Raw genomic sequence first — 26886 nt, forward strand, 5'->3', positions numbered from 1 at the left:
CCTGATCCAGGGATCGAATCCAGTTCTCCTGCATTGCAGGCAGATTCTTTACAGTCTGAGCCACCAGGGAAACCCTTTTAATTTGAGATAATCTGAGGTAATTTATTAACTATGGGCTGAAAATCAACCCCAGTTTGTTATCTAAGATGAAGCTGCCTGAATAGGGCTGGTCTTAGAAACTCTGATTCACTGTTTCAGCTGAACTCAAAATGTTATTTCCTCAACGATAGAAGAACTTTTATCCAGAAAACACCTTTTAAAGAATATTCATGGGACTTCCCTGGTGGTCCAGTGGCTGGGACTCCGTGCTCCCAATGTGGGAGGGGGGCATCCCCCTGGGTTTGATCCCTGGTTGGGATCAAACTAGATCCCACATGCCACAACTAAAGATCCTGTGTGTCACAACTGAGACCTGGAGTGGCCAAATGGATAAAAATGGATAAGTAAATATTTTTAAAAAGAATATTCACCATTTAAAATTACTATATAAGTGTATTTTATCATCCTGTCTATACTCAGCACCAGATTTGCATTTTTAAATTTGATGTAACACAAGCTTTAATGTAATTTTTATTAGGAGATTTTGTATTTTTCATTACTATTATATTTCATCTAACCTGACATTATGACTGATTCTTATGTCATTGTATTAGTATTGTGAATAATCATGTGAAATGTGTGAGATAGAGAACTATATTTGTGAATATAATTTTATGGCTGTTTTCATTCAGTAGAAATCTTTCCATTAGTATGGACACTTAGGAAAATTGCTTTCTACTGTATAATCTGGCAGTCATCGTAGATTAAAGTTCATTTCTCTGTGAATCAAACAAATTCAAGGGCTTCTCTGGTGGCTCGGTGGTAAAGAATCCACCTGCCAATGCAGGGGACACAGGTTCAATCCCTAATCTGGGAAGATCCCACATGCCATGGAGCAGCTAAGCCTGTGAGCCACAACTACTGAGTCCACACATCTCATGTACTGAGGCCCGCTTGCCTAGAGCTTGTGCTCCACAAGAAGAGAAACCACTGCAATGAGAACCCCGTGCATCACAACTAAAGTGTAGCCCTCACTCGCCGCAACCGAAGAAGGCCCAAGAGTAGCAAGAAAGACCCAGCACAACCATAAATAAATCTTTTTTAAAAACGTAGTCAATAAAGCACAATATTTTAAAAAATAAAAATGAAAAAGAATATTCACTCTCTACTGAAAGCACAGTGTATTCAAAAGCAGAGACATTACTTTGCCAACAAAGGTCCATCTAGTCAAGGCTATGGTTTTTCCAGTGGTCATGTATGGATGTGAGAGTTGGACTATAAAGAAGGTTGAGCGCCAAAGAATTGATGCTTTTGAACTGGGGTGTTGGAGAAAATTCTTTAGAGTCCCTTGGACTGCAAGGAGATCAAAGCAGTCAATTCTAAAGGAAATCAGTCCTGAATATTCATTGGAAGGACTGATGCTGAAGCTGAAGCTCTGATACTTTGGCCACCTGATGTGAAGAGCCAACTCATTAGAAAAGAACCTGATGTTGGGAAAGATTGAAGCCAAGAGGAGAAGGGGATGACAGAGGATGAAATGGTTGGATAGCATCACCGATTCAATAGACATGAGTGAGCAAACTCCGGGAGATGGTGAAAGACAGGGAGGCCTGGCGTGCTGCAGTCCATGGGGTCACAAAGAGTCGGACATGACAGAGTGACTGAACAACAACGGTTGAAAGCACAAGGCAAACGTAAGCTCAGCTGCCTTCATTCTGCCTCTAAACCTCCTCTTTCTGTACTTAGTTTACTACAGAACATTCCTTCCTGAAAGCAGGCATGTAACCATTCAGAAAAAATACATTCATCTTTAGAAAACCACATATAGGAAGAAACAATGAGTCATTTTTTTTTTTGACTGTGGAGTTACAATCTGACCAATAGCAAAAAACATTACAAAAGTAGCTGAACTGATTTTGAAGGAGATAGGCTGTTCCACATAATTATGCCTCCAGCTCTAGACACTAGGGTGTCTTCCTAGGTAATGTCTTTTTTCTTGCCTTGTCTAATAATAACAACATGTTACCAAATGCTTGTGGTAGGTGGTGTTCTAAGTGCTTTATGCATAATAAATTTACTTAATCCCCTCCGAAACCCACTGTGGCAGATGAGTAAACAGAAGCACAGAAAGGTTTAGTAGCTATCCCAAGGTCACACAGCTAACAAGTAGCAGAACTTGGATTTGAACCTGAGTTGATGTGACACCAGAATGTATGCTTTTAACCAAATTACCACAGTGTCTAAAGGGAACTGTCCATACTCCCTGTCCCTCATGGGCAGTCCATAAACATTTCACAGAAGGAATATCATCCATTAAGTTACATCTACAAGCTAATACGTTTTTAATGGTGATTCAGGGGAAGGGGAGAAACCATTTCACATACTGACTGACCTAATAACCTTGATATATATCCCACATTTAAAAACAAACAAACAAACAAACTCCACCTCCAGTTTCCCTCAAATTAATCATAGATAAATCCATACTTGCATCATTCACAGACACCAGGAAATTCAACTAGAGAGTCTGACTCAAAGTATATTAGAAATCCATTTTATGAAATGCTCTGCTGGTATGAGATCTAACTCACATAATTTTAGAATGACAGAGCCGAAAAGGGCCTTGGAGTTTATAGAATTTAATCTCTTTAAGGGGGGCTGTCCCAGAAGGATAAATGAGTTGCCCCAAGTCCACCGCCATTTAGTGGAAGGACTGTCAACATTACAAGCTCATTTTGGGTCCAGTGTCTTTTTCCACTTTACCACACTGCTTGCCTCACCCCATGGGACATTTTTATATCAAAATGGCATATTCTCATTACGTGGGGCTAAAGACACTTTCCTATGCTCTGTACAGACAAAGTTACCTTAGTTATATTCCACCAGTTGAATTTTGTAAATATACTTGATCTGCTTAAAATATGGTCTAGGTGGTGCTTACCTTTCTTCATTTAGAGAAGCCAACAGTAAATACAAAACACTAGGAAATGTGCTAAGTAGAAAATGTATATTACTTTTTATTTTCTATTATTCCATTATATTTAATCATCAATCTTTTGTACCTGGTGGAAATCATTGCTGGTATCTCTGAAAACCAAGAAGTGTTTTAAGTTACGTGAAAGAGAAAATGTCTCCTTCCAAAATGTTGGATCCCTTATCCGCTCTCTGGTTCATGACCTCAGGACCTCCATGGCCCCTCTCTCTATCATCTCTCTCTGCCAGTGCATCTGAACACATTTGTTTGTTCGTTCTTTCCAAATTACAGATTTCATCTTGTCATCTGCACCTCAGAAACCTTCAACAAATATCCACTGTCTTCAGGGTAAAACCCAAGCTTTCAGAACCCTGCACAGGCAGTACTAGGTATCTTTCAAGTCCATCTGCCTTTGTGTACAATATAAAATGTCCTCTCTAACCAAATTAGTAAGTTTCCAATTCCCCCAAACACACGTAGTGCTTACCTGTCTCTGTACCTTAGCCTTGCCAGGATACAACCTCATCTATCTGTCTCAATTCCAATTCATACCACAAGGCCCAGCCTGGAGACTTCCCTGACAACCCAAGCTTCCTGAATTCCTTCTCTGAAAGCATTTATTCCTGATAGCACTGATTTCCTATTTCCTGTCTTACTTTCATTTTTCCATGTGTGTTTCTCTTGCCTTCCCATCCAGTTTATAAGCTCCTTTAGAGCTGGATGGATACCTTTAAGACTAAATGTATCTCCTCTGCATTAAAGAAAGAACACACATAAAAAAGTTCTACATAAAGTTCTACATAAAGAACTATGTATCAACAGCTGATTGCTTTTCTATTTTCTCCCTCCTCCCCCAATATTCTCCTTGAAGTCCTGGAAGGTAGAACATTGGGATGATTTTATACACTTATTTTTAAAACTGAAAAGAGTATAGAATATATTTTTAGGTAGAGCCTTTGACCTATAATTTGTGATTAAATTCAAAGATCACCTGTTAGAGTATTTATTAATAATAGGTTAAGTGAATTAAGAAAATTGGAACATATTTACCTGGCAGGGGAGATACCAGGATCAAGAAAAGGAACAGATAAGCTTAATCTTGTTTTATTTTAAAAATCTAACCAAATTTGGCCTAACATTGGTAGCTAAAGGGGAACAAGAGTATAAATGGAAGTTCACATACTGTGGGCTTCCCTTATAGCTCAGCTGGTAAAGAATCTGCCTGCAAAGCAGGAGACCCCTGTGATTCCTGGGTTGGGAAGATCTGCTGGAGAAGGGATAGGCTACCCATCCAGTATGGGCTTCCCTTGTGGCTCAGCTGGTAAAGAATCTACCTGCAATGAGGGAGACCTGGGTTCAATCCCTGGGTTGGGAAGATCCCCTGGAGAAGGGAAAGGCTACCCACTCTAGTATTCTGGCCTGGAGAATCCCATGGACTATATAGTCCATGGGGTCGCAAAGAGTCAGACACGACTGAGTGACTTTCACTTCACATACTGTATGTTTAAATATTTCAAAGTTACAAAAGAAGCCAACTATTAAAGCATGTTCTTATTTCTTGTCTTTAAAAATACACCTTCAAAATGCTGTCAAACCCAGGTTTGCCTCCTCCTCTTCCTCCTGTCTCCATTCTGCATTGCGAGTGGCCTCCCAGGTCTGTAAGTGGAGATTTCAGCTTGTTCCTCCATCCTCTGAACATACTTCCCGCCACCTCTCAGGCCTGAGGTCACACACCCCGGCAGCAGGGCTTGTCCTCAGGGTAGTAGGCAAAGAAGAGCCCCTTTTTACAGTGGGGGCATTCTTGTCCCCACTCTAGGGGTCTAGGGGAGAATCTATTCTTTTTTACTCAACATAAATTTATTCAGGATTTTTAGCTGCCTTCAAAATACCAAACGAAAAGTAAAACCTTTAAAAATAAGTTAAATTAAGTTCAATCTTCTTAAAAGTAAAAGCATTAAAACAAGAGATACATATAGTACAATTATAAAAATTTGCAAGTCACTACACCATGTAACTATTGCTAGGAACATATCAGTATGTGAACAGCAGGATGATTAACATTAAAAACACACTGGCAAAAGTGTCACAGTCACAACTGACAATATCTGAACATACAGCTTAAAAAAATGACCACAGATATATTACTCAATGAGCAACAAGACACAGCTTCCTTTGTTTCATTGTTGTTTGTTTTTTTTTTTTTTCCAATCCTTCTCCAACTACAAGTTATCTTCTGAGTCATGGTGTAGTTTGGCAAATGTAACCATAGTCTCCATGTTTTCTAAGCAAGCAATGTTCTTTTTATAAAGATAAAATCATAAGCAAACTTCCCAAGAATTAGATCTTCAGTGAATAAGTAAATACATGCTTGTCTCAGTTTATTTGGAACAAATCTTTCACGGTTAGTGCAGAAGATGATAACTGACCAAAATATGTTTTGAAATTCCATGTCCAGAAATTATCTTACGTGCCACAGAAAAAATAAAGTCAAGAAAGAGGACTCAGTCTTATTCTGACAATGTTTAGTATTCATAGTAAATCAAGAATCCAAAAGAGGGATGGCAAAACAGATTGTCTAGATCAGCTATTATCATTACCGGAACACAGAATGCTACCAACATTCTCTTCATTTTCTCTCTCTCTCCCTCCCTCATTCCTCTCTTTGCTGTTTTTCTGTTCTTTTTTATTCAGTTCTGCTGTATCTATCACCTCTTTCTCCCTTTCTTCTCTTGTTTGTGATGTCACCCTTACTAGAAATGTAATCCCCTTTCTGCTCTCTCTCTCTCTTCTATAAGTGACTTTCTTAATATTATGAATATACACTTCTAAAGATTAAAAGTTTGCCAGTGTCATATAAGCCTAATAAATTGATGGTTTTCATTTTTTATATTCCCTTACTTTGTTCAGAGATGGAATTAAAGCACAGACAACAAATATGACATGCTGATAGTTAGCTGTCACGACTATGACATGAGAGTTGACTCCTCTTGGCTGTGAGTGACTTTCATTGGTTTTGATGATTGACAGTCTTGAGGAGTAAGGCTCAGATCTTTTGTAGAATGAGCCTTCCTTGAAATTTGGTGTTTTTCTTATGATTAGACTGGGATTATGGGTTTTGGTGAAGAAGAATACAGAGGTCAGTGTTATTTTCATCATATTATATCAAGTGTACATACTATCAATGTGACTTATGGTTATTGATGTTGACTTTGGTAATGCTTGTCAAATTTCTCCACTGTGAAGTTACTCTTTCATTCCGTTCCCACAGTATACTCTTTGTAAGGAAGTCACTGTGTGGAGTGGGGGTGGTATGCTTCTCCTCCTTAAAGGTGCAGTATCTTCATAAATTTTTGTAATTTTTTTTTTTGCGTAAGAGCTTTGTCTCCTCTCCTCCATTTATTTATTCATTCACTTGCTTATTTGTTTCAGTACAGATGCAACAATATTTATTTTGTAATCTGAATTATAATGCAATGATGCTTTATTTTTTGCTCAAATTTTTCCAGTTTTGGCTGTTGAGAACTATTGCAGTTAGCTTTTAGGATCTTTTAACATACTTCTTTTATTGTGTATTTGTGTGTGTGGCACATTTTTACTTTCTGGTACTATAAGACATTCCAGGTCCATCTTGTATGTTTTGTGCTTCAGTCCTACAATCAGCCACTTTTTCAAGAAGCCCTGGTTTGTTTTATTGGAGAGTGGTATCAGAAACAAGATCTGGGTTCTAGGTGTACTTGTTGTTATTGAGATGTCATTGCTTCTAGGCCCGCTCAGCTGACTGAGTAAGGAAATCTTTGTGTGTATACTACCTGGTATATATACAAACATGTCTAAATATTTCCATATGTAACCATCTGTACCTGTATTAAGCTAAATATGAGTTCACACTAATGTTGAAATCAGCTTTTAATCCAGATGTAAGGTGGGAAAGTAGGGGAGGTATAGAGGGAACAAGACGGCCCAGAAGTTGGTAATTGGTGAATGGTGTGGTGGTCCATTATGCTTTTCTCTCTACCTTTGTATATGTTTTAAAATATTCATGATAAAATTTTTTTAAAAATAAAAGCCATTAGAGAAAGTAGTCTTGGCCTCTCTCTAAGCCCTTTACTCTTCTTTTATACAAGATTCTAAAGAGAATGGTTAGCTAATTTCCAAACATGTAACTAATCGTAACACTGTAAGTACTTTAAAAGATTTTTAAGTACACAGTGACAAAAGTAAGAAATGATAGGTAATAAGAAGAAAATTTCTAGAAAAAGCCATTAAGAATAATACAGGAATGATAACTTGCTACAATAGCAGACAGAATGATACACTTTAATAGGCTATCAGAACATTATTATATTTCCATAAAAAAGCTGTTATCCATAATAACCATGTTTTATCAAGAAAAAAAGCTAAATAATTTCAGCATGTTCTGTTTAAAAAAGAAAAAATGAGTGAATATATATTCAGATGATTTTTATTCAAAACAGTAAAAAAAAAAAAAAAAGAAAGAAAAATTTCTAACTGACAAGGATAAACACTAAGTGGTCTATAAAACTCAGCTGTCTAGAGAAACTCATTTCCCAAAGGTCCAGACAGCCAAGTACCACAATTTAGGCATAGACATCCAGTTTCCAAAATATCTAAGTAACATATTTCCACATTTAGTATTCATGACAGTTTCAAGTTTACCTTAAAAAGAAAAAACATTATTCAACAAAATCAATTCCTACTCTGATAACTCTTTGAAGGAAAAACACTTTTTCAAATTCCACTTCTGATTAAATATATAAAGCAGATATCTTATGTTTGCAATGTTTTTCATTGAATACGGTGACCTTTTTCTCTCCCCGCAAAAGAGAAGCTAAACTCATACTCATATGCTTCGTGTTCAGAGAGTAAGTATCTTTTGCTTAAAAATATCCTGAATCAGTGAACATTTTATTGGTTATCACATCCTGTTGAAAGAAATGTTTTGACAGCTACTATTAAACCAGACCAAAGATAAGAGATAGAGAGTGAAAGACTCTCTCTTTTTTGTCTATTCTGTTAGTTATTATCTGTCTTTGTTTATTCTATCCTTTTTGTCTATGGTATGCAAATAGAGGACTCTTTTCTGATACGTCTGGCATAAAGAGTACCTAACACGCTTTGGGAAGGGAAGAGGCTCCTATTTAATTCCTGACCCACACCGCACTTGTCACCTGCTTATTAGTGCTGTCGTCTTCTTGGGAGAGTAATGTGCATTAAAGAGATTGTGTCAAGCACTCGTTTAAGAGGACTCTTCCTGGGGTATGATGTCCTAGAAATTAATCCCCAAGTACTTTTCACCTATCTAGTAAAGAAAGGTTTCTGTGCTCATCTGAATATTATACAGAGAAAGATTAAAAATAGAGATGATCCTGTGGAAATATGAACAGTGAATCCAGGTCCGCATTACCTATCAGCAGGCCAGGCAGGTACTCTGAAATGCTTTCAGGGAAGATCCACTCATTGGTATACATGTGTTCCCTCTGTTTCCATAGCTCACTCATAGCTCTGCCATTCCTGGTACTAGGATACTGCCTATAAGGTCAAGATTTGCTTGCTTTTTGCTTATAGGATCTACCAGAAACATTCTGGAAGGACAGAGCAAGTTTCCTGTTCAACCCTGCTCTCTGAAGGCCAACATAACCTTTGGACCTAAGAGAAAGCCTCAAAAAGCTTATTTCAAGTAACTTCTATCTAAAGACTAGAAATCACAGAATGCATTTTCCTTCCATTTCCTCACGCCCATGTCACCTCCTCCAGTCCCAACCATGCCAAGCAGAGAGTAGCCTCCCATCATGAAGAAAACCACAAGGGTAGTGCCAAAATACTGCAAGAACAACATGTATTTGGGTCATTTCCATCTGACTGTGTTCAACAGTGTAATACATTGATTCCATAGTGCAGGAAACTCAAGTTCAAGAATTCCAGGACTCTTGAGTAAGCCCAGCAACACACTACTTTGAGTCTGGGCACAAATAACCCTTGCTTTTCCTTATTTGCCAAGCAGAGATCATGAGACCAACTCAAGCGCTCGTGTATGAGCTAATTAATGATTACACTGGGTTAACTATAAAGAGGCTTCCCGGTACAGGCAGGTAATATGTCCCTTTAGGAGTGACACATGGTAATTATACTGTGTGAGAGCCCAGCAGAACCGCGTCAGTCACTGAGGAAGGTGATCTTAGTAGACCCACCCCATTTCTTTATGACTACATACTTGTTTCTTGGTTTTCTATTTGAGATTCATCCTTTTCATGGTGCAGAATTATTTCATTAATATTTCTTGTTTAACTTCTTACCTATGGCCGGCTTTCAGTCACTTCAGAGCTCTGTGTTTACCAGGCTTCAGTTGAACAGACTAGGTAAGAATGACTATACTAACACCTTGGGGACAAAGGAAAGCTCCCTGTCCCTGAGGAGAGTTCAGACATGGCCTGGAAGCCTCAGTGCTGCACACACACACCCACACACACACCCCACGGCCCTCCCATCCCCAGCAGCACATATGACAGCTTACTATCTCTATATGGGTAGACTCCATGGGCCTCCATGGGGCAGAGCTGCCAAAGCTGTTTGTTACAAAACTGGATCCTGATCAAAAATATTGACTTTCTGTTATGTAAGATAGCTGCAAGGAAAGATTTTTTTTTTTCCCTTTTAACGCCATTAATTGGGGCAGAGGATGGGAAGGTTGTGACACAAAGGAACAAAACGGGTTTCAGATTTGACTTCTTAGAAAACACTGTAGGGATAATCTCAACAGTTACAGAACAGTAGAAAAGAGAAGCAATGTCCTATACTTACAGTGTCAAATTGAAATTAGTAAATCATAATAAGACCCTACTGTATAGCACAGGGAACCCTACCCAATGCTCTATGGTGACCTAAATGAGAAGGAAATGCAAGAAAGAGGAGATATATGTATACGTATTGCTGATTCACTTTGCTCTATGGTAGAAACTAATACAACACTGTAAAGCAACTATATTAAAATTTTTTTGCAGAAATTAATAAATCAAATAAAGAAGACTGAACAAAGTGCTCAATACCTACTGTTAGGGAGCCATTAAAAAACAAAATAGCTTAGGAAGTTAACTTGAAAATAAAAGGTACAGAGAAACATTTAGTCATTCATTCAAGAGACATTTATTGAGTACCTAGTGTGTGCCAGGCACTGTCTCAGGAAGGTGGTCAGAGCGGCAAACAAGAGACAAAGGGCTCTGCCTCACAGAATTTATACTGTAGGGGAGAAAGATAGAAAATAACAAGCAAACAAATAGGCAAAAATATATATAACAGTATGTATTATGTAGATAATTCATGAAAGTTGAGGTGCTGATGACTGGCTCTTCTGCAGAGGTGACACTTAAGCTGTGAAGGACAAGAAGGCATCAGTCCTGTGGAGCCTGGGGGCAGTGAGTTTCAGGCCAGGCAAACAGGTAGGGTCCAGTTCTCAAGACAAAAGGGTTCAGTACAAGCACCTCCTCAGTGTGGCCGAGGTAGAACAAGGGGGGGCGGGAAGTCTGAGCTGAGCAGGGGCAGGGACCAATTCACCAATTCACGAAAGACCTGTAAACCTGTATAAAGAACTGAATTTTCTTGGAAGAAAAATATTTGTAAACATAGCAACCAACAAGCGATCAATCTCCAAAATACTCCAACAGCTCATGTAGCTCTATGTCACAAAAATAAAGCAAACAACCCAATCAAAAAATGGGTAGAAGACCTTTATTTAAGGTAGACATTTATTCAAGGAAGGCATACAGATAGTCTAAAAGCACATGAAAATGCTCAACACCACTAATTATCAGGGAAACACAAATCAAAACTGCAGTGAGTTACCACCTCACAGCAATCAGAATGACCATCATCATGAAGTCCACAAACAACCAATGCTGTCGAGAAAGGGGAAACCCCCTACGCTGCTGGTGGGAATGTAAATCAGCCCAACCACTATAGAGAACTGTATGGAGGTTCCTTAAAAACCTAAAATCAGAACTACCATATTATCCAGCAATCCCCACTGCTGGGCATATGTCCGGAAAAAACCATAACCCAAAAAGATACATGCAGCCCAGTGTTCATTGCAGCACTATTTGCAATAGCCAAGACATGGGAACAACCTAAGTGTCCATCAATAGAGGAAAGGATAAAGATGTGATGCATATATACAATGGAATACTAATAAAAAGGCCATAAAAAAGATAGAATACCATTTGTACCAACACGGATGGACCTACAGATTATCACAGTAAGTGAAGAAGTCAGACAAACATCTTGTAATATCACTCGTACCTGGAATCTAATTTTAAAAAATGATACAAGTGAACTTATTTACGAAACAGAAGCAGACTTACAGATATTGAAAATTTATGGTTACCAAAGGGGAAACATGGGGAGGGATAAGTCAGGAACCCGGGAGGAACACACGGACACTACTATATATAAGATGGACAACTATTAAGGACCTACCGTATAGCACAGGGAACCTTACTCAGCATTCTGTGATAACCTATATGAGAAAATAACCTGAAAAAGAACAAATATGTGTGTGTGTGTGTGTATAACTGAGCAACTCTACTTCAATAAAATTTTTTAAAAAGAGACCTGAGTTTTCTCTGTGTGATAGGAAGCCATCAGAGAGTTACAAGCAGAGAAATGCAATAGTAGGATGTGATTTATGCCTTGAAAATATGACACTGCTGCCCTGTGCAGAAAGAACCGTGGGGGTAAGAGTACAAAAGAACGGGGCAGAGAGACCAGTAAGGAGACAACTGCAGTGTGGCCCTTAGATAGTCCCGGGATAACCATTTGCTCACTGCTGGGAAGACCAATGACAACTGATCATTTTGTGTGCATCACTTCACATATCACATCTATATGTCTTCCAGGACATATAAGAGATCCTACTCTCCGGGAAATTATAGATCACACTGAAAAACAACAGCCACAGCCAAACAGTACTCTGTGCACATCTGGGCTATAGATTTATGATGTTCTACTCATTCTGGCCCTTTTGACACCCTTGGTTTCCGGTTGACTTCCTACCATACTTTTATCAGTGATTATGCCAAAACCACATAGTTCTCAATCATCAGTTCTCCCCTACACCCATTTGGGGGGGGGGCGGGTAGTGACTTTCTTTCTCTATAAAGAAAAGTGAAACTCTTCAGCAGGAATTCCTTCTTGTGTCAGTTTCACATTCTGATAGCCTGTGCTTAGTTTGTGTCTCCCTTCATCTCCAAAACTACGGTCCACTGGTGCTCAAGATCTGCCTCACGATCAATTTACACCTCCCAAAAGATTCCCTCATTCTGGAGCACTTCTGCTCTAGTCCCTTTTCCTTTCTCTTTTCAGCTTCTACAAACTGCCTTGGCCTATCTTAGCAAGCAAACTTTCCCTCTGGGCCACTACCCCACTCTCCTTAATCTTCTCCATCCAGTCACTCCTGTCCTTCAACCTGTAAATAAATCTCAGGCTACCCAGCTGACAGTCTCTCCTTAATCTTCCCCATCCAGTCATTGCTGTCTTCAACCTGTAAATAAACCTCAAGGTCCTTTTCTAGCAGCCAGTGCCCATTCCCCTCTACTAGCATAATCTTCAAGAACTCTATAAATTCAGCCCTATCCTTCTTTTTGACAAATCCACTATCCCCTTCAACTTATTTATTGAATTCCCTGTCTCAACTTTACTTTCTACTTCTGTGAATTATAATGTTTCTCCTTATTAAGTTTAATCATTCATTCTCTCATTATTTATTCAACTTTATAGATGACTCCTAGTTATGGATGATTCTGTCTTATCCCATCACTGGCATTCTTTCTTCAAACTTTTACTACTGGTCCACAATCCCTAACGCAAAGCCCACTGGGGCCAGAAATATTTAAAAAGTAAGAATCTTCAGATTTTGGAAAGGTAATATGTGTGTGCACCATAATGGATTAATACTTTTGCCACAAATATGTATGATAATTCACTGTAAATGGGATGCTGCTGTTGACTTGCTAAGTTATGTCTGACTCTTTGAGACACCATGGACTGTAGTTCACCAGGCTCTACTGTCCATGGAATTCTCCAGGCAAGAATACTGGAGTGGGTTGCCATTTCCTTCTTCAGGGAATCTTCCTGACCCAGGGATTGAACCCAAGTCTCCTTCTTGGCAGGCAGATTCTTTACCACTGAGCTACTGGAGAAGCTGTAAATGGGATAATTAAAGATAATAAACTGCCTCATAAGAGTTTAGCTCAGATTTTTCTGCCAAATGAGTTTTGATGTCAATTTACTAAAAAAAAAAGAAAAGAAAAAAAATGAAAAAGAGAAAGAAAAGTAAAACAACTGAAAATTTTCCATTCGCTGATGGTAGTCCAAATCTATTTCTCCATACTGTTTTATGATTCTGAAACTTTCTACCTGGTTTTCAAGTTGCTACTTCAAAATAACATTTTCAAAAAAAAAAAATCATTTTTCCTTGCAAGCAGTCTTCCTTTCTAAAGAATTTCACTTGTCACCAAGGAATACCATTTTTCTAACCTCCCAAACTAAAAACCTTAAAAACTTTCTTTCCACCCACTTTTTCTCCTACATGCAACCCATCATCATACCTCTCGACTTCACCCATTCAACAGCCTCTAAGTTAATACAAGCCCATACTGGTTTTAAAGCCTCCTGGGTGGTTTCTGAGATTTCAGTCCCCATTTGTGTTCACAGCTGTTTATTTCCCTCAACCTTGTCATTCTATCACACCAGGAATATCAATGCCTCTACTTCTGAAATAGTACATTCATCATGAATGCTTCTTTGCTCAAGATTTTACAACAATTTCTCTGTATTTAAAAATTGGATACCACCACATACTTATTCCTGAAAAAAAATACTTCCTAAGTTTTCTTTCTGTACCATTCTCTAACCAAATACATTCTACTTTGCTTAATTTATCATCTCATGTGTTCAACTATCACCTTGATTCTAATGCCTTTCCTAATTGTAAGACAGGACAACACTGCGTCAAATGTAATTGATATATTGGACCTTATTTTTTATCTTAAATAAAATCAGTTTGCCCTTTCTTTTAGGCTGGTTTTAGGGTAAGTTGTTGGTAATTTGTGGTACTGAATTAGTTAGTGTATTTCCAACAATTCCCTTTTCATTCCCTTCCATTTTCGTTGAAAGGAGAAACTCCCAAGGTACCTCATTAACAAGCACAAAATGAATAAATAAATAGCACATGTACCAAACATGAGTAACAAAGGATAAGCCACTGGCAGAATGTTAGCATTAAAACTGCGGGAGCACTAGGGACATTTAATGAGCTTTGAATGAATGCTGAGTGCATCAGTATCTGAATCTCTTTCCTTATTTTGCATACTTTGACCTTTTCCTGCTTCTTTCCTTTCCTCCTGTAAGCTACCTGCTAATTCCATCATTATTATTTATGCTGTGAAAATATGTGTTGTTCTATTTAGTACTTTAGATGACTGTCAATCAATATTTACTCACAAACTTCATAATATTTGCTCTTTCAAATATCATTTTTAAAAAAGACGAGAGTAAAGAAGACAACTCATTGCAAGATCAGCTAACACCACAGAAAGTCAGAATATCAATTTACTCAACTATCACCATCCCCCCCGACACACAACAACTCCAACCTGAATATCATTCTACTCAGTGACTTCATAAATGACCAGAAGGAAGTAATTAAGAATATCTTCACCAGATTTGTAGATAAAACTAGATATTCAAGGTTTCTATGCTCAGATAGGTAAGAATGAATTTCAAAACAATTCATTAAATTTAAGAATGATTTTTTACGAACTAAAGAACATTTGGTAGGGACAAGCAGCTTACTCAGATTTAAAAAGTAAATACAAGGTGTAATAGACAAGTTGGCTAAGCACAAACAGAACAGAAAAGACTTATATATGGGGAGGGCAGTGAACATATAAACAAGTCAGTGAGAGAAATGTGATTAAATTTCTCTAACAGGCAATATAATAATAAATTAATAAAAATGTTACATAAGATTACAGACATTAGAATTAGATGAAAATTACCAGTAATCGAGTCCAGCTGGAGAAGGCAATGGCACCCCACTCCAGTACTCTTGCCTGGAAAATCCCATGGACGGAGGAGCCTGGTAGGCTTCCGTCTGTGGGGTCGCACAGAGTTGGACACGACTGAAGCGACTTAGCAGCAGCAGTCCAGCTGTTTTCATGATTTTATCAGCAGTAAAGCATTTTATTTAAAAGAAGTTGTAGAGGAATTTAGTCATATATAGAAAACAAACATATCAATAAGTCAGCGTCTCTGAGTGAAGACATGGCATGAAGCTTGCAAGCCTGAGTTCCTCTCCCATCTAGCTTTCCATCTATCCCTTTCTTGCTGTTGTACCCTTCAGGGCACCTCAGAGGATCCCAAGAGCTCTCCAGAGCACTGTCTCATCCAATTCTCATCTCCTAAACTTACAAATTAAAAGCTGGTGCCCAGGAAGGATAAATAACTCACCCAAGATAACACAGTTGGTCTAAAGCAGAGCTGAAATCAGAGCTCTGGTTTTTGGGCTAATAATTCTGTATTTATAATTCACTTTTCCAGTTACTGAAATTATGGGTTTTGAGTGTCTTCTATACCACAGGCGTAGCATTAGGTGTAAATAAAATGGGAATGGGAATACACTGCTGTAGAGAAGTCTAGTGGAGAAGAGATATAATTTCTGAATAATAATATGAAGAAATCACTTGGGATATTATAAAACTCCATGAGAACATGAGAGACATCAGACAATACCAACTGAGAATTCAGGGAAACTTCACAAATGAGATAATATTTAACTTGAACTTTAAAGATGAATAGATATTGATCAGGCATAATTTTTTGCATTCACAGGTACTTACTAGATTACTTTAGCCAGTTTGGACTATAGCAGTTTTAAAATAAAACAGAAAATCAAAGAGGTTTCTTTTTAAAAGGTATTTATCACTGTTATAAATTGTCATTTTGTAAAATACCTGAAAAAATTCACTATTTTGAATTAACATATACATTATGATGAAACCTCACTTAATTGGTAAACTCACAGAAGTTAATTATTAGAAGTATTTTGATAGTCTCTTTAGCTACTTTGGAAAAAGCTTATGAGAGAACCCAAGCGCAAAGTCCTCTGCATTGGTTTGAGTGTTATCACCAATGGACTTCCCTGGTGGCTCAGATGGTAAAGCGTATGCCCACAACGCGGGAGACCCAGGTTCAATCCCTGGGTCGGGAAGATCCCCTGGAGAAGGAAATGGCAACCCACTCTAGTATTCTTGCCTGGAAAATCCCATGGACAGAGGAGCCTGGTGGGCTACAGTCCATGGGGTTGCAAAGAGTCATACACGACTGAGTGACTTCACTTTCTTTCTATTATCATCAACAGGGAGATGCTTTAAGTTTGGAGTTTTAATATCAATGACAGATCAGTCTCTACTTTCCTCATTTTCTAAGTCGGTCGACCTTCATTTTAAGATACTATTAAAACAAAATCAACTAGTAAAAAATTTCCACAGTATTTGGGGTTCTTTTTCAGATTATCTTGATGAACAGCACATTCAAGTTTCTAAGATCTACATTCAAAGTCAGCAGGGGATTAGGTGAGATGGCCCACTGTTCACTGAGATGACCGAGGTTGCCTTGGAGCGATTCTCTTAGGTTACAATTGTCATAATCACAGAGATCTCTGACAATCACATGTTACCCAAAGGCTCTCAGCGTTTAAGTTAGTGTTATCTTGTTGTCCTCCAGTCACAAGTTTTTGTTTTCTCCCATGTTCTTCTGAACATTTTTTCCATGTTCCTGGTTGAAAGTCATTAAAAATACCCCCTGGTAGCTGATAGTGAACCACTAACTAGCAAAAGACACAAATCGATACACTGTAAATTTTTGACCTCTCTATAGATGATGTTTGACTAAAGCTTTCAAAAAGCAAAGTCATTATGTACAATGGCAGAGAGATATCAAAGCTCTACTAAGAAGAAAAGACAGTAAAATCAATAATCATGGGACTAATCTCAGAATAATGAAAATATTAAGTCCCTTCTCTTCAGATTTGAATATAAGAAATGGCTAAGAGATCCATCTGACCAACGTGATCTGCAAAGTACTAATTTCAAAAGTTGTATTCCACCTTCATTTGCCGATTTAGCATTCAGATATTTTTCAAAAGTCCATGTGCATGTGTGTGTGCAACATGCAAGCATAAATATATGTATATGTATGTATATACACACAAACACATACTTCTACATTTCAATCTATTACCATTTCAATAGATTATGGGTTACACTCTAATCATCATCCTGAGGAAAACAGCAGGTCAGAAGTACACACGGCTTGTTTTTCCTAAAGCACATTACAAAACTAGTCTGACATACACATTCTATACATTCCATTTCAGTAGCTTCAAAGTTATCCTGGGCAAAACAAAGCAGATGTATAATATTACAGGTAGAGAAGAGGGGGATGAATAAGCATCAAAGGCAAGCTCAGGCCAGCCAGTGCTGGCCACCCTACATGTTACAAAGTAGCACAGAGAATCTACTGAAACAACACACTGGCTTTTACAAACAGGGACTGGGAATAGTGAGTGACCACTGTGTTTAAGACCTCGAGTCACCTCTCAATTTTAAGACAGCATCTCCTGTCAAATTAGGTACACAAAAAGCAGTTCTGAGCTGTTGATCCAGACTCTTAAAACATTCCACTCCTCAAAACACCTTTATATGATTTAATATTTGATTCAGTTATGAACTTGGTAAACTGCAAATAAGCTCAGTGCAAACAAAAGTGGTTTTTGAGAGAATGTAAAGCTGCATGGTTCTCTTACAGTGTAAGAAGTTCTAAAAAGCTTAAATCAGGGAGGACTGTCTCAGGGAACAGTATGCAGCAGGAGCTACCCTCACTGGCATTGCCTTTCCTAGTAAAGCTTTAACCGACTGCAAAACAAAAAAAAATTGTTTAACACTAAGAAAAAAGTATTTGAGTATATGAATAAATAGTGCTCAAGATACTTTCAAATATTCAAAACGAAAATGGCATTAGCCTTGTGAAACAGCAACGCGTTCTCATTCACAATCATGTAACCCATGCTCAATTGTTGTTAAAGAGACATTGGACAAATCAATCATTCAGAAGGATTCCCTCAGCAAGGACTTACCTCAAGATCCCTGGCATAGTACCTGTTTCTAGAATTTTCATATCTGTTCCGGGAGTCAGGGTACCTATTCCGAGGCTCCACACTCCTGCTACGATTGTTGGCACACCCATTGCACCTGCCACAGCCACACCCACAGCAGGTTCGACCCCCCATTGAGGTTCTGGATCGGACCAGTCTTCAGAGTTTCCTCAGGAGAGAAGTAATTGCAGAAGTGGGGTGTCTAGAGTTACATAAGCAACCAGATATGGTTCCAATTGGCCCAAATGTCATTGAACGTAGCCAGAGGGCTTTGTTCTTGACTAAAGAATGGATTCCCAATGAGGGATTTCTGATTGAAACAAATATTCTATGATTAGAATATTCAAAAGATGACAAAGCCCCACATTTTCATCTCTATAGCCAAAATGATGTATGATCCTCTCCTGATGTCTTCAGGAAAACAAATGAGCATCACTGGCCAGCCACTCCTCTTTATTATGGGAATGATGTCACAAGAGCTTTAAGTTTCGCTTGCACTACATTAGCTGGTAGGAATTCAGTTTGAAATTTAAGGATGTCAGAGGACAATAACAGTAATTACTACTTACAGAGAGCTCTGTATATGCCCTGGGCTTTACAATCATTAACGATCTCCTTACAAGACAGGCATGCTGGTCAGGATGATTACCAGCCAGGGATTCCTGACAGAACTAGAACCAGAATCCAGAAGGACTTTAAATATGTTCAGTCCTTGGTAGTTTGAATCTAAGACTGTTGTAAATATTTTTAATAGTAAGTTCAAGAAATTTATTTGTACAAAGGGACTGAAAGACATACAGGAGTAGAATCGGAGTGAATGAGAGGCAAAAACATCTCAGTGACTCTTCTGAGACTGTCATTTAGTTCCACTGCATGAATGACCAGAAAGTATAATTTTGGGAGCCCCACTCCCGTTCCCATCTCCTCCGATATTCATTCTCTAGTAAGAGCAGGGAAGCAATTTGGTTTCTCATAACTTTAGTTCCTCCTACACAGAACTCCCAACCCTAAAAACACACAGCAAATTTAAACCCTAATTGGATAACCAAACACTAAATTATTTTTTAAAAAGAATGCAAAAGGTTAAAATGTTCTCTGTAAAAACAATTTTTATCCATTTTGAATATCAATGATTATCACTTTGTCACAGTATCGTAAACAAGATAAACCCAACACATAAATGAGCAGAAAACATGAAAAGATAATTCACTGAAGAAATACAAATGGCCAATAAATGTAAAAAACAAAAGTTTAACCTCTTTCTTAATTGAAGAACTACAAGTATAAACAATGAGATATCAACAGAATGGCAAAATGAAAAAGATCAATTACATTACATCAATTACATCTATAAAGTGGTAGAAAATAGGCACATTCATTCACTTTGGCTGGGATCTTAGGCTGATAAAACCTTTTTATGGGTCATTTGACAACATCTGTAACATCTAAAGGAGAAGGCAATGGCACCCCACTCCAGTACTCTTGCCTGGAAAATCCCATGGACAGAGGAGCCTGGTAGGCTGCAGACCATGGGGTCGCTAAGAGTCGGAAATGACTGAGCGACTTCACTTTCCCTTTTCACTTTAATACATTGCAGAAGGAAATGGCAACCCACTCCAGTATTTTTGCCTGGAGAATCCCAGGGACGGGGAAGCCTGATGGGCTGCCGTCTATGGGGTCACACAGAGTCGGACACAACTGAAGCAATTTAGCAGCAGCAGCAGTAATATCTAAAAATAAGTGTGCTTTTGATTAGTAATTTCACTTCTAGAGAATTTATCCCATGCTGATCAAAAAACCCCATAGAGATGGAAATACGTATAAAACTTTTTTAAAAAGTGCAGATAACTTTAGTGTTCATAAATATTGGTTAATATTGGTACTAGAGAATAGTAGAGCCATTGTAATAGACATATGGAATACTACCATATTCCATACTACATATGGAATACTACCGTATTCCATACTACATATGGAATACTAACTGTTCAAAAGATGCAAATGCATAGATACTGACTTGAAAAGGTGATCACAAAGACTGCTTAGTAAAAAGAAATGAATTAGAGAACTGCATGCAGTATAGCTATGACATACCTAGACAGCATAGTAAAGAGCAGAGACATTAGTTTGCTGACAAAGGTCTGTCTAGTCAAGGCTATGGTTTTTCCAGTAGTCATGTATGAATGTGAGAGTTGGACTATAAAGAAAGCTGAGCACCGTAGAATTGATGCTTCGAACTATGGTGCTGGAGAAGACTCTTGAGAGTCCCTTGGATTGCAAGGAGATCAAAACAGTCAAACCTAAAGGAAATCAACCCTGAATATTCATTGGAAGCACTGATGCTGAAACTGAAGCTCCAATACTTTGGCCACCTGATGTGAAGAACTGACTCATTGGAAAAGACTCTGATGATGGGAAAGATTGGAGGCAGGAAGAGAAGGGGATGACAGAGGATGAGATGGTTGGATGGCATCACCGATTCAATGAACATGAGTTTGAGCAAGCTCTGGGAGATAGTGAAGGACAGGGAGCCTGGTGTGCTGCAATCCTTGGGGTCGCAGAGTCGAACACGACTGAATGACCGAACAACAATGCAGTATACGATCCCTTCTGGTGGAAAAAGCACAAATAAACTAACTCTATTTCTATAAATGCATAACAAAAAGCTCTGAGAGGATATACACCAAACTAGTTACTTTCAAGTGTAATGGGAGAATTTGTCTTTATTTTGTATGTTTCATAGTGTTTGAAATTTTTTGAAATAAACAAATATTTAGAAGAAAAATAATGAATATATTACCAAGCTTTAAAACAAACAAACAAAAAAACCCTGACTAGAGACAAAGCTTTATAGGTTACTGGGAAATGGACTGGCTAATATATACTAATATGTTTATTTATACATATGTAAATAAACAGCATCCAGTTATTACCTCAAAGGAAGACAACACATGTACTTGGTGTATAAAAACAATAACAAATCACTCATTGATTTCCTGTTACCTCCTCGTGACTATGATACATTTAAATGTACAGTATCACAGATAGCTATATACAGGCTTGATTTTCCCAAAGCTAGCTATACACAAGCAATCAGTCCTTTTCTTGTAAGATCAGATATTCAGGTTTTAAGAGAAAAAGAACTGGTATACCATGTCCTGCTTTTGTACCACCATTCTTAGGATACTAAAGCAACATTCTCCAGCCTACAGAAGACCCAACATGCGAAATTTCTTATGCAGAAAAGGCAGCTCTTGCTACATCCAATAATACCAAGCTTTTTCAGAGAAAAAAATGTTCCCTATGCCACTGTGATCCACTTTGATCTTTGCAACCCCGCAGCCTAAGTGCTGGAGAAGGAAGGTGGAGTCATGCTCTGAAAACAGTCACATTGCCTTTCTGCTCCACACATGTGGCTTGCCTACGTATATATACACATTTGGTGTACTTTTCTTCTCTACCTTTGAAAGCGTAAATAAAAATTCAACCAAACTAGAGCTGAAAGGCTGCACATTTGCAACAGCATTGTTTTCTACTACCTTTAATTACGAACAGACAGTATTTCATTCATGCAAAATTTATAGATAATGTTCCAGCCATACAGATGCAGTCTGACCCTGAGGGCCTCCTAGTCTGGTAAGGAAAGAGACTTGAAAATCAATATGGTAAGTGCTGAGTTCATAATACATCCATGGTGAATGAACATATTTTCCAGGGCAGGGATCACAAAGGAGGAAGTGTTTGAGCAGGATCTTAAAGGACGAGTAGAATTTTGCAAGTAGACAAGTGGTAAGACTTTCTAGGCATGGGAACGATTATAGGTGAAGGCAGTAGAATGGTGCAATAAGAAACTTAGGAACAACCTGGCATCACCTTGGGCAATGCAATCAGGAATGGTACTGTTTACAGCAAACCAGAGAATCATAAAAAATCACACATGCATTCCTAAACCATTTCAATGTACCTTTAATCACATATTTTGAATTTTGAACCATTTGAAAGTATTGCCTATTCAAAAATTTTTGAAGATGGAGGGATGAATAGGTATGACCTTTAATCACAATTTAACTTAAATCAAATCTATTCATTCCTCCACCGTCAAAAAAAAAATTTGAATAGGCAATACTTTCAAAGGGTTCAAAATTCAAAATATGAGAAATAACCACAGTAGGATGTCTCTCTCCTACCTGTATCCCCATCTGTTCTTTACTCCCTGCCTCTATTAAGTAATTATCACTAGTTTCTCATGTATCCTTTCATAATTTCTTAATGCATCTACAAAGATATATATGTATATTCCAATTCCCCTCTTACACAAAATGTAACATGCTGTACACATTGCTCTCTATGTTGAATCTTTTTGCTACCAGTATATTTATTTGTTTATATATATGTATTTTTGGCCACATGGCATGCAGTATCTTAGTTCCCCAACCAGGGATCAAACCTGTGCCCCCTGCATTGGACGTGTTGAGTCTTAACCACTGGACGTCCAGGGAAGTCCTTCCTAACAGTATATTTAGCCTTTTAGAATAGTACTTATAGAGCACAGAAGATCCGGCTATGCAGCCATTATGGAAAGGGTCCCAGGGTGGGGTGGGTAAAATGACATCAAGATCTGATAGACGATGTAAGCAGAGATCCGGGACAAGGTAGTTCTAAGGCCCAGCAATCTCTAATCACACATGCAGGTAAGATGAAGTGCCACCAGGAGTGTCAAATGCAGTTTTGGAAGGGATAGATGAGACTCATAAGTCATTCAAAGAAGTCACTATTGGGAAGGACTTAATTTAGTAAGTAAATACCTCATTCTCAGGATTAGCACTAGGGAGTTGGAACTCGGGATTTCAAAGGTCTTACTTCTTGCAGGATAACTTCAGAAGGGTTCTGGGTGGGATTAGTAACCTGGGTGATCTAAGACAAACTGTAGGAGCCAAGTGACCAATGTTCATACACTGTGTCCTAGGCTAGCCCAACAGTGGAGAAGACCCAACACTGGGTGCCATGGGATTGGGCTGGGTGTGCAGGTCTGAGGCCTCTTAAAGTGTGAAAGTGAAAGTGAAGGTCGCTCAGTTGTGTCCAACTCTTTGCAACCCCATGGTCCAAAGATTCCATGGAATTCTCCAGGCCAGAATACTGGAGTGGGTAGCCTTTCCCTTCTCCAGGATATTTTCCCAACCCAGGGATCGAACCCAGGTATCCCGCATTGCAGGTGGATTCTTTACCAGCTGAGCCACAAGGGAAGCCCGAGAACACTGGAGTGGGTAGCTTATCCCTTCCCCAGCGGATCTTCCTGACCCAGGAATTGAACCGGGGTCTCCTGAGTTGTGGAAGGCCTCTTAAATAATTCATATTTTGAATTTGGTCCAGTCTAAGAAATGAGTTAAATCTGGGAATTGGGCATCCAGAGGGAAATCAGTGGGCCACGTAGAACAGCTAGGGAGAGAGAGAAAAAGGAGAAATGATGGGGTTGGGAAGAGAAATGGGACCTTGCCTGTCAGTGTGGTCAGCTACCTGAGGAGCATGGTAAATGAACATGTTAGGAAATGTTCAGTCCTCTCTACTACCTGAACAAATGCTTGTTGAACTGAATTGTTATCCTTATTGACTAAACTAGAATAACCAGGCTGGAAGCTGGAAAACACTCCACCTTGACAATTATAAGATTAATTGGGCGATGAAAAAGCTGTCAGAAGTGATGGTGGTAGAACTACCTCTAAGGTATTGAGACTAAAGCAGATATCTGTCTGTTTTGGATGATCTGTGAGCACCCCAAATGCAAGAGTGAGATGAGAGATTCACAGATGTCTCCTGAATGATGGCGCAGAGAAGCATAGACAAGAATCAAAGTTTGTACATGTGACTGCTAGAGAAGCAGCCCTGATTTGGCAAAATTCCTTCTGCTCTATAGATTATAGTTGCTTTGGTTTGGGGGTGCAGGGCTTATTTTTTCTTTTAAAAAGTATGCACGCACACACTATACACATGCATACACACAGGCAATGGGAAATAGAGACTTTATCCAAGTTCAGAATAAAAATATCCAAATGGTTAAAAAAAATAGTTTTTTCAAACAATGTACTCATTTATTCCCTTTAACTTGCTTAAAGTTTGGCTCCAGAATGATTGAAAATGTGACAATTTCACTTACTATCACTACTGTTAGGGAAATTTTATAGATCAAAGAAAGTGATTAGAATTGAATGAAAATTGAAATTTTCATACTAGAAGTCACTGAAATTATCATTAAAGTAATCACTCTTTTTGATGATGCTAATTTTAATTAACAATACATTGGTCGATATTCTTACTCTATTTTTTTTTAAAGAAATGCTTTAATTAATAAAGGGTGTTCCTAGACTCTGTATGATTTTATTATCTTTCGACCATAAAATTTTTACACCTGGTCTTATGTCCCTGGATATGTTCTAGTGTCTTCTAGTTTATAGTCTATGGAAATTTGAATAGAATTTCTATCTTGTTGTTGTGTGAAAATTGTATAAATCTTAATTATGTTACATTGATGCATAGTGCTTTTCAGGTCTACTATATCCTTCTACTTCTCTGTATATTCATTCTATTAATTTTTGAGAGCTTGATATTGAAACTACCTAAAAATCTTAACTCATCTACTTTAAAAAATAATTGTAATATATAGTGGCATTATATGTAACCTTGTTCTATATTTTCCAAGTCTCTTATAAATATGTTATCATATTTCATAATTAAAAAATAAGGTAAAAGGTATTCTTTCACACCCCAGAAATATCCCTATGTAGTAGAATTAAGACATTTTCATTTACAAATGAATTAAGTAGTAAATATAAGTATAAAAATATATCAAAAGATATATTAATGTACAAGGTTAATCCTTTCTTATATGCAAAGAAAGAATTATTCAGTATGATTATCATAGATGATATATGTTTTCACTTAATTATACCACTTTCTTATGCTTTTCTCTCATATGAAAAGTCAGTTACATATATAAATATTTTACATAAACATATCTTCTATCTAAAGCTGACTAAAGGTTTTATGTAGCTGTTTAAAGGAAAAAATTATTTTGTATAAATAAATAAGATCCTTGGTGATTTTTCTCATTTAAGATTTAAATTCTAGTAATATTCTGCTTTGATTTGTGGTTGTGCTCTTTTACCTAGGAAATGGCAACCCACTCCAGTATTCTTGCCTGGAAAATTCCATGGACAGAGGAGCCTGGTGGGCTATAGTCCATGGAGTTGCAAAGAGTCGGACACAACTGAGCACCCACGAACTCTTTTCCCTAGTTGAAGTATATACACATTTAAGAGGCAATATTATCTTAGTATTTAAAAATCTGTTTCCGTTTATATACAAGCAGGTAGAACAAATGTCTTCTTTTAATTGAAGGATTCAATACAATATTATCAGCTCTAGAGAATGTTTAAGGAATTTTAACATGTTAAATAAGTAAACATGTAAACACAATAACATAGAGTGTGCAGAACACATAAAGAGAATGAATAAATCTTAATTGGTTGGGGGACGACACATGGCTTAACTTCAGTGCAAATAAAATACTGAAACATTTGTCTGAATAAACAGATATAACTTAGAGAGCTGGATCAACTCAGGGATCTTAAGAAGAACTGATGGCCTTCTGCCTGGGAAAGATACTAAGGGTGATGTGGATACAATTGCCTAGTAAGTCTGCTGAATCCTGCAGGAAATGACCAGACTCGTTGCAGAGAGTAGACTAAGAAGAATCCTTTGAAAGTTATGGGAGGCACCCTGGCACTTACAATTACCAGCATCTACATGGAGTTTATTTCTGTTTCTCAGTAATACTGGTCAGACTGGTGGTATGGAGCTGTCCTATACTTCTGAAAATGGTCTGGTTACACCTCTCAGCCATGATCTCAAGAGACATAAATTTGAGACCACCATCAGTAAGCAAGAGAGCACTACGCCTCTTCTTTTCTTCCAGTCCTTATAGAATACGCAGATGAGAAAGATCCAGAGTCAGACCCATGAGGGATGATGGAGGAGGGGGAGAAAGACAGAGAGAGGGAGAAACAACCAGCAGATCCAGAAGTGGACCAGGAAGCCTGTTCTTCCTGTTGTGGGCCTTTGACCGTCACTGAGCAGGATGGTGTGGTACAGGTAGAGCGTATAGGCAGTGCCTGGCTGACCCCATTTCAGGCGACACATGGAAACACTGTAGCCAGAACAATACTTTGCCTCTGCTTGCTCCCTTCTTCGAGTTCCTGCCTGTCTTCTATCTGCCCTGGCTCCCTTCCTACACTGGGTGCCCAGTTCATCCATTTCTGATCCCAGGCGTCTGCCTTTCCCGGGTGTTCCAGCTGGCCTCCTTCTCCCTGCCAGCCCTCACACTGGGCTGCCCAGTGCCCAGGGCTCCTTGACTGCATCCTGGGAGAGCAAGCAAGGGTCATGAGAGCATGTCTAGATGGGGTGAGAGCACCGTGAAGAAGACATGGCTACTGCTGAACCACTGTAGACCAAGGAAGGAAGGACCACAGACCCTTCACAGTCGTCCCTCTCAGGAAAGTTACTTTTGGCCCAACTTTTCATGCTGCCACCAACTGTTTCCTGGACTTCAGTAAATATCATGAGATACTTAGTGACATGATACTTGCAGAATTATTTT

At 38.4% G+C, this 26886-nt stretch overlaps 1 protein-coding gene across 3 annotated transcripts in view; it reads right to left on the bottom strand.

Annotated features, from left to right (window-relative positions):
• CRYBG1 (crystallin beta-gamma domain containing 1) overlaps positions 1 to 26886 on the bottom strand; it is a 242698-nt gene that overhangs the window by 95334 nt on the left and 120478 nt on the right. Inside the window, exon 1 of one of the 3 annotated variants that reach the window (XM_081526874.1) lies at positions 18219 to 18662. The exons of the other annotated variants lie outside the window; for them this stretch is intronic. Within the exon in view, the coding sequence (XP_081383000.1) occupies positions 18219 to 18371 (153 nt within the window). The 5' untranslated portion in view covers positions 18372 to 18662. Of the gene's footprint in view, positions 1 to 18218; positions 18663 to 26886 lie in introns of those variants that run through there. 3 annotated transcript variants of the gene reach the window in all.

Source organism: Giraffa tippelskirchi, chromosome 9 (genome assembly GCF_054371585.1).
Source record: "Giraffa tippelskirchi isolate mGirTip1 chromosome 9, T2T-mGirTip1v1.2.pri, whole genome shotgun sequence".
Lineage (NCBI taxonomy): Eukaryota > Metazoa > Chordata > Mammalia > Artiodactyla > Giraffidae > Giraffa > Giraffa tippelskirchi.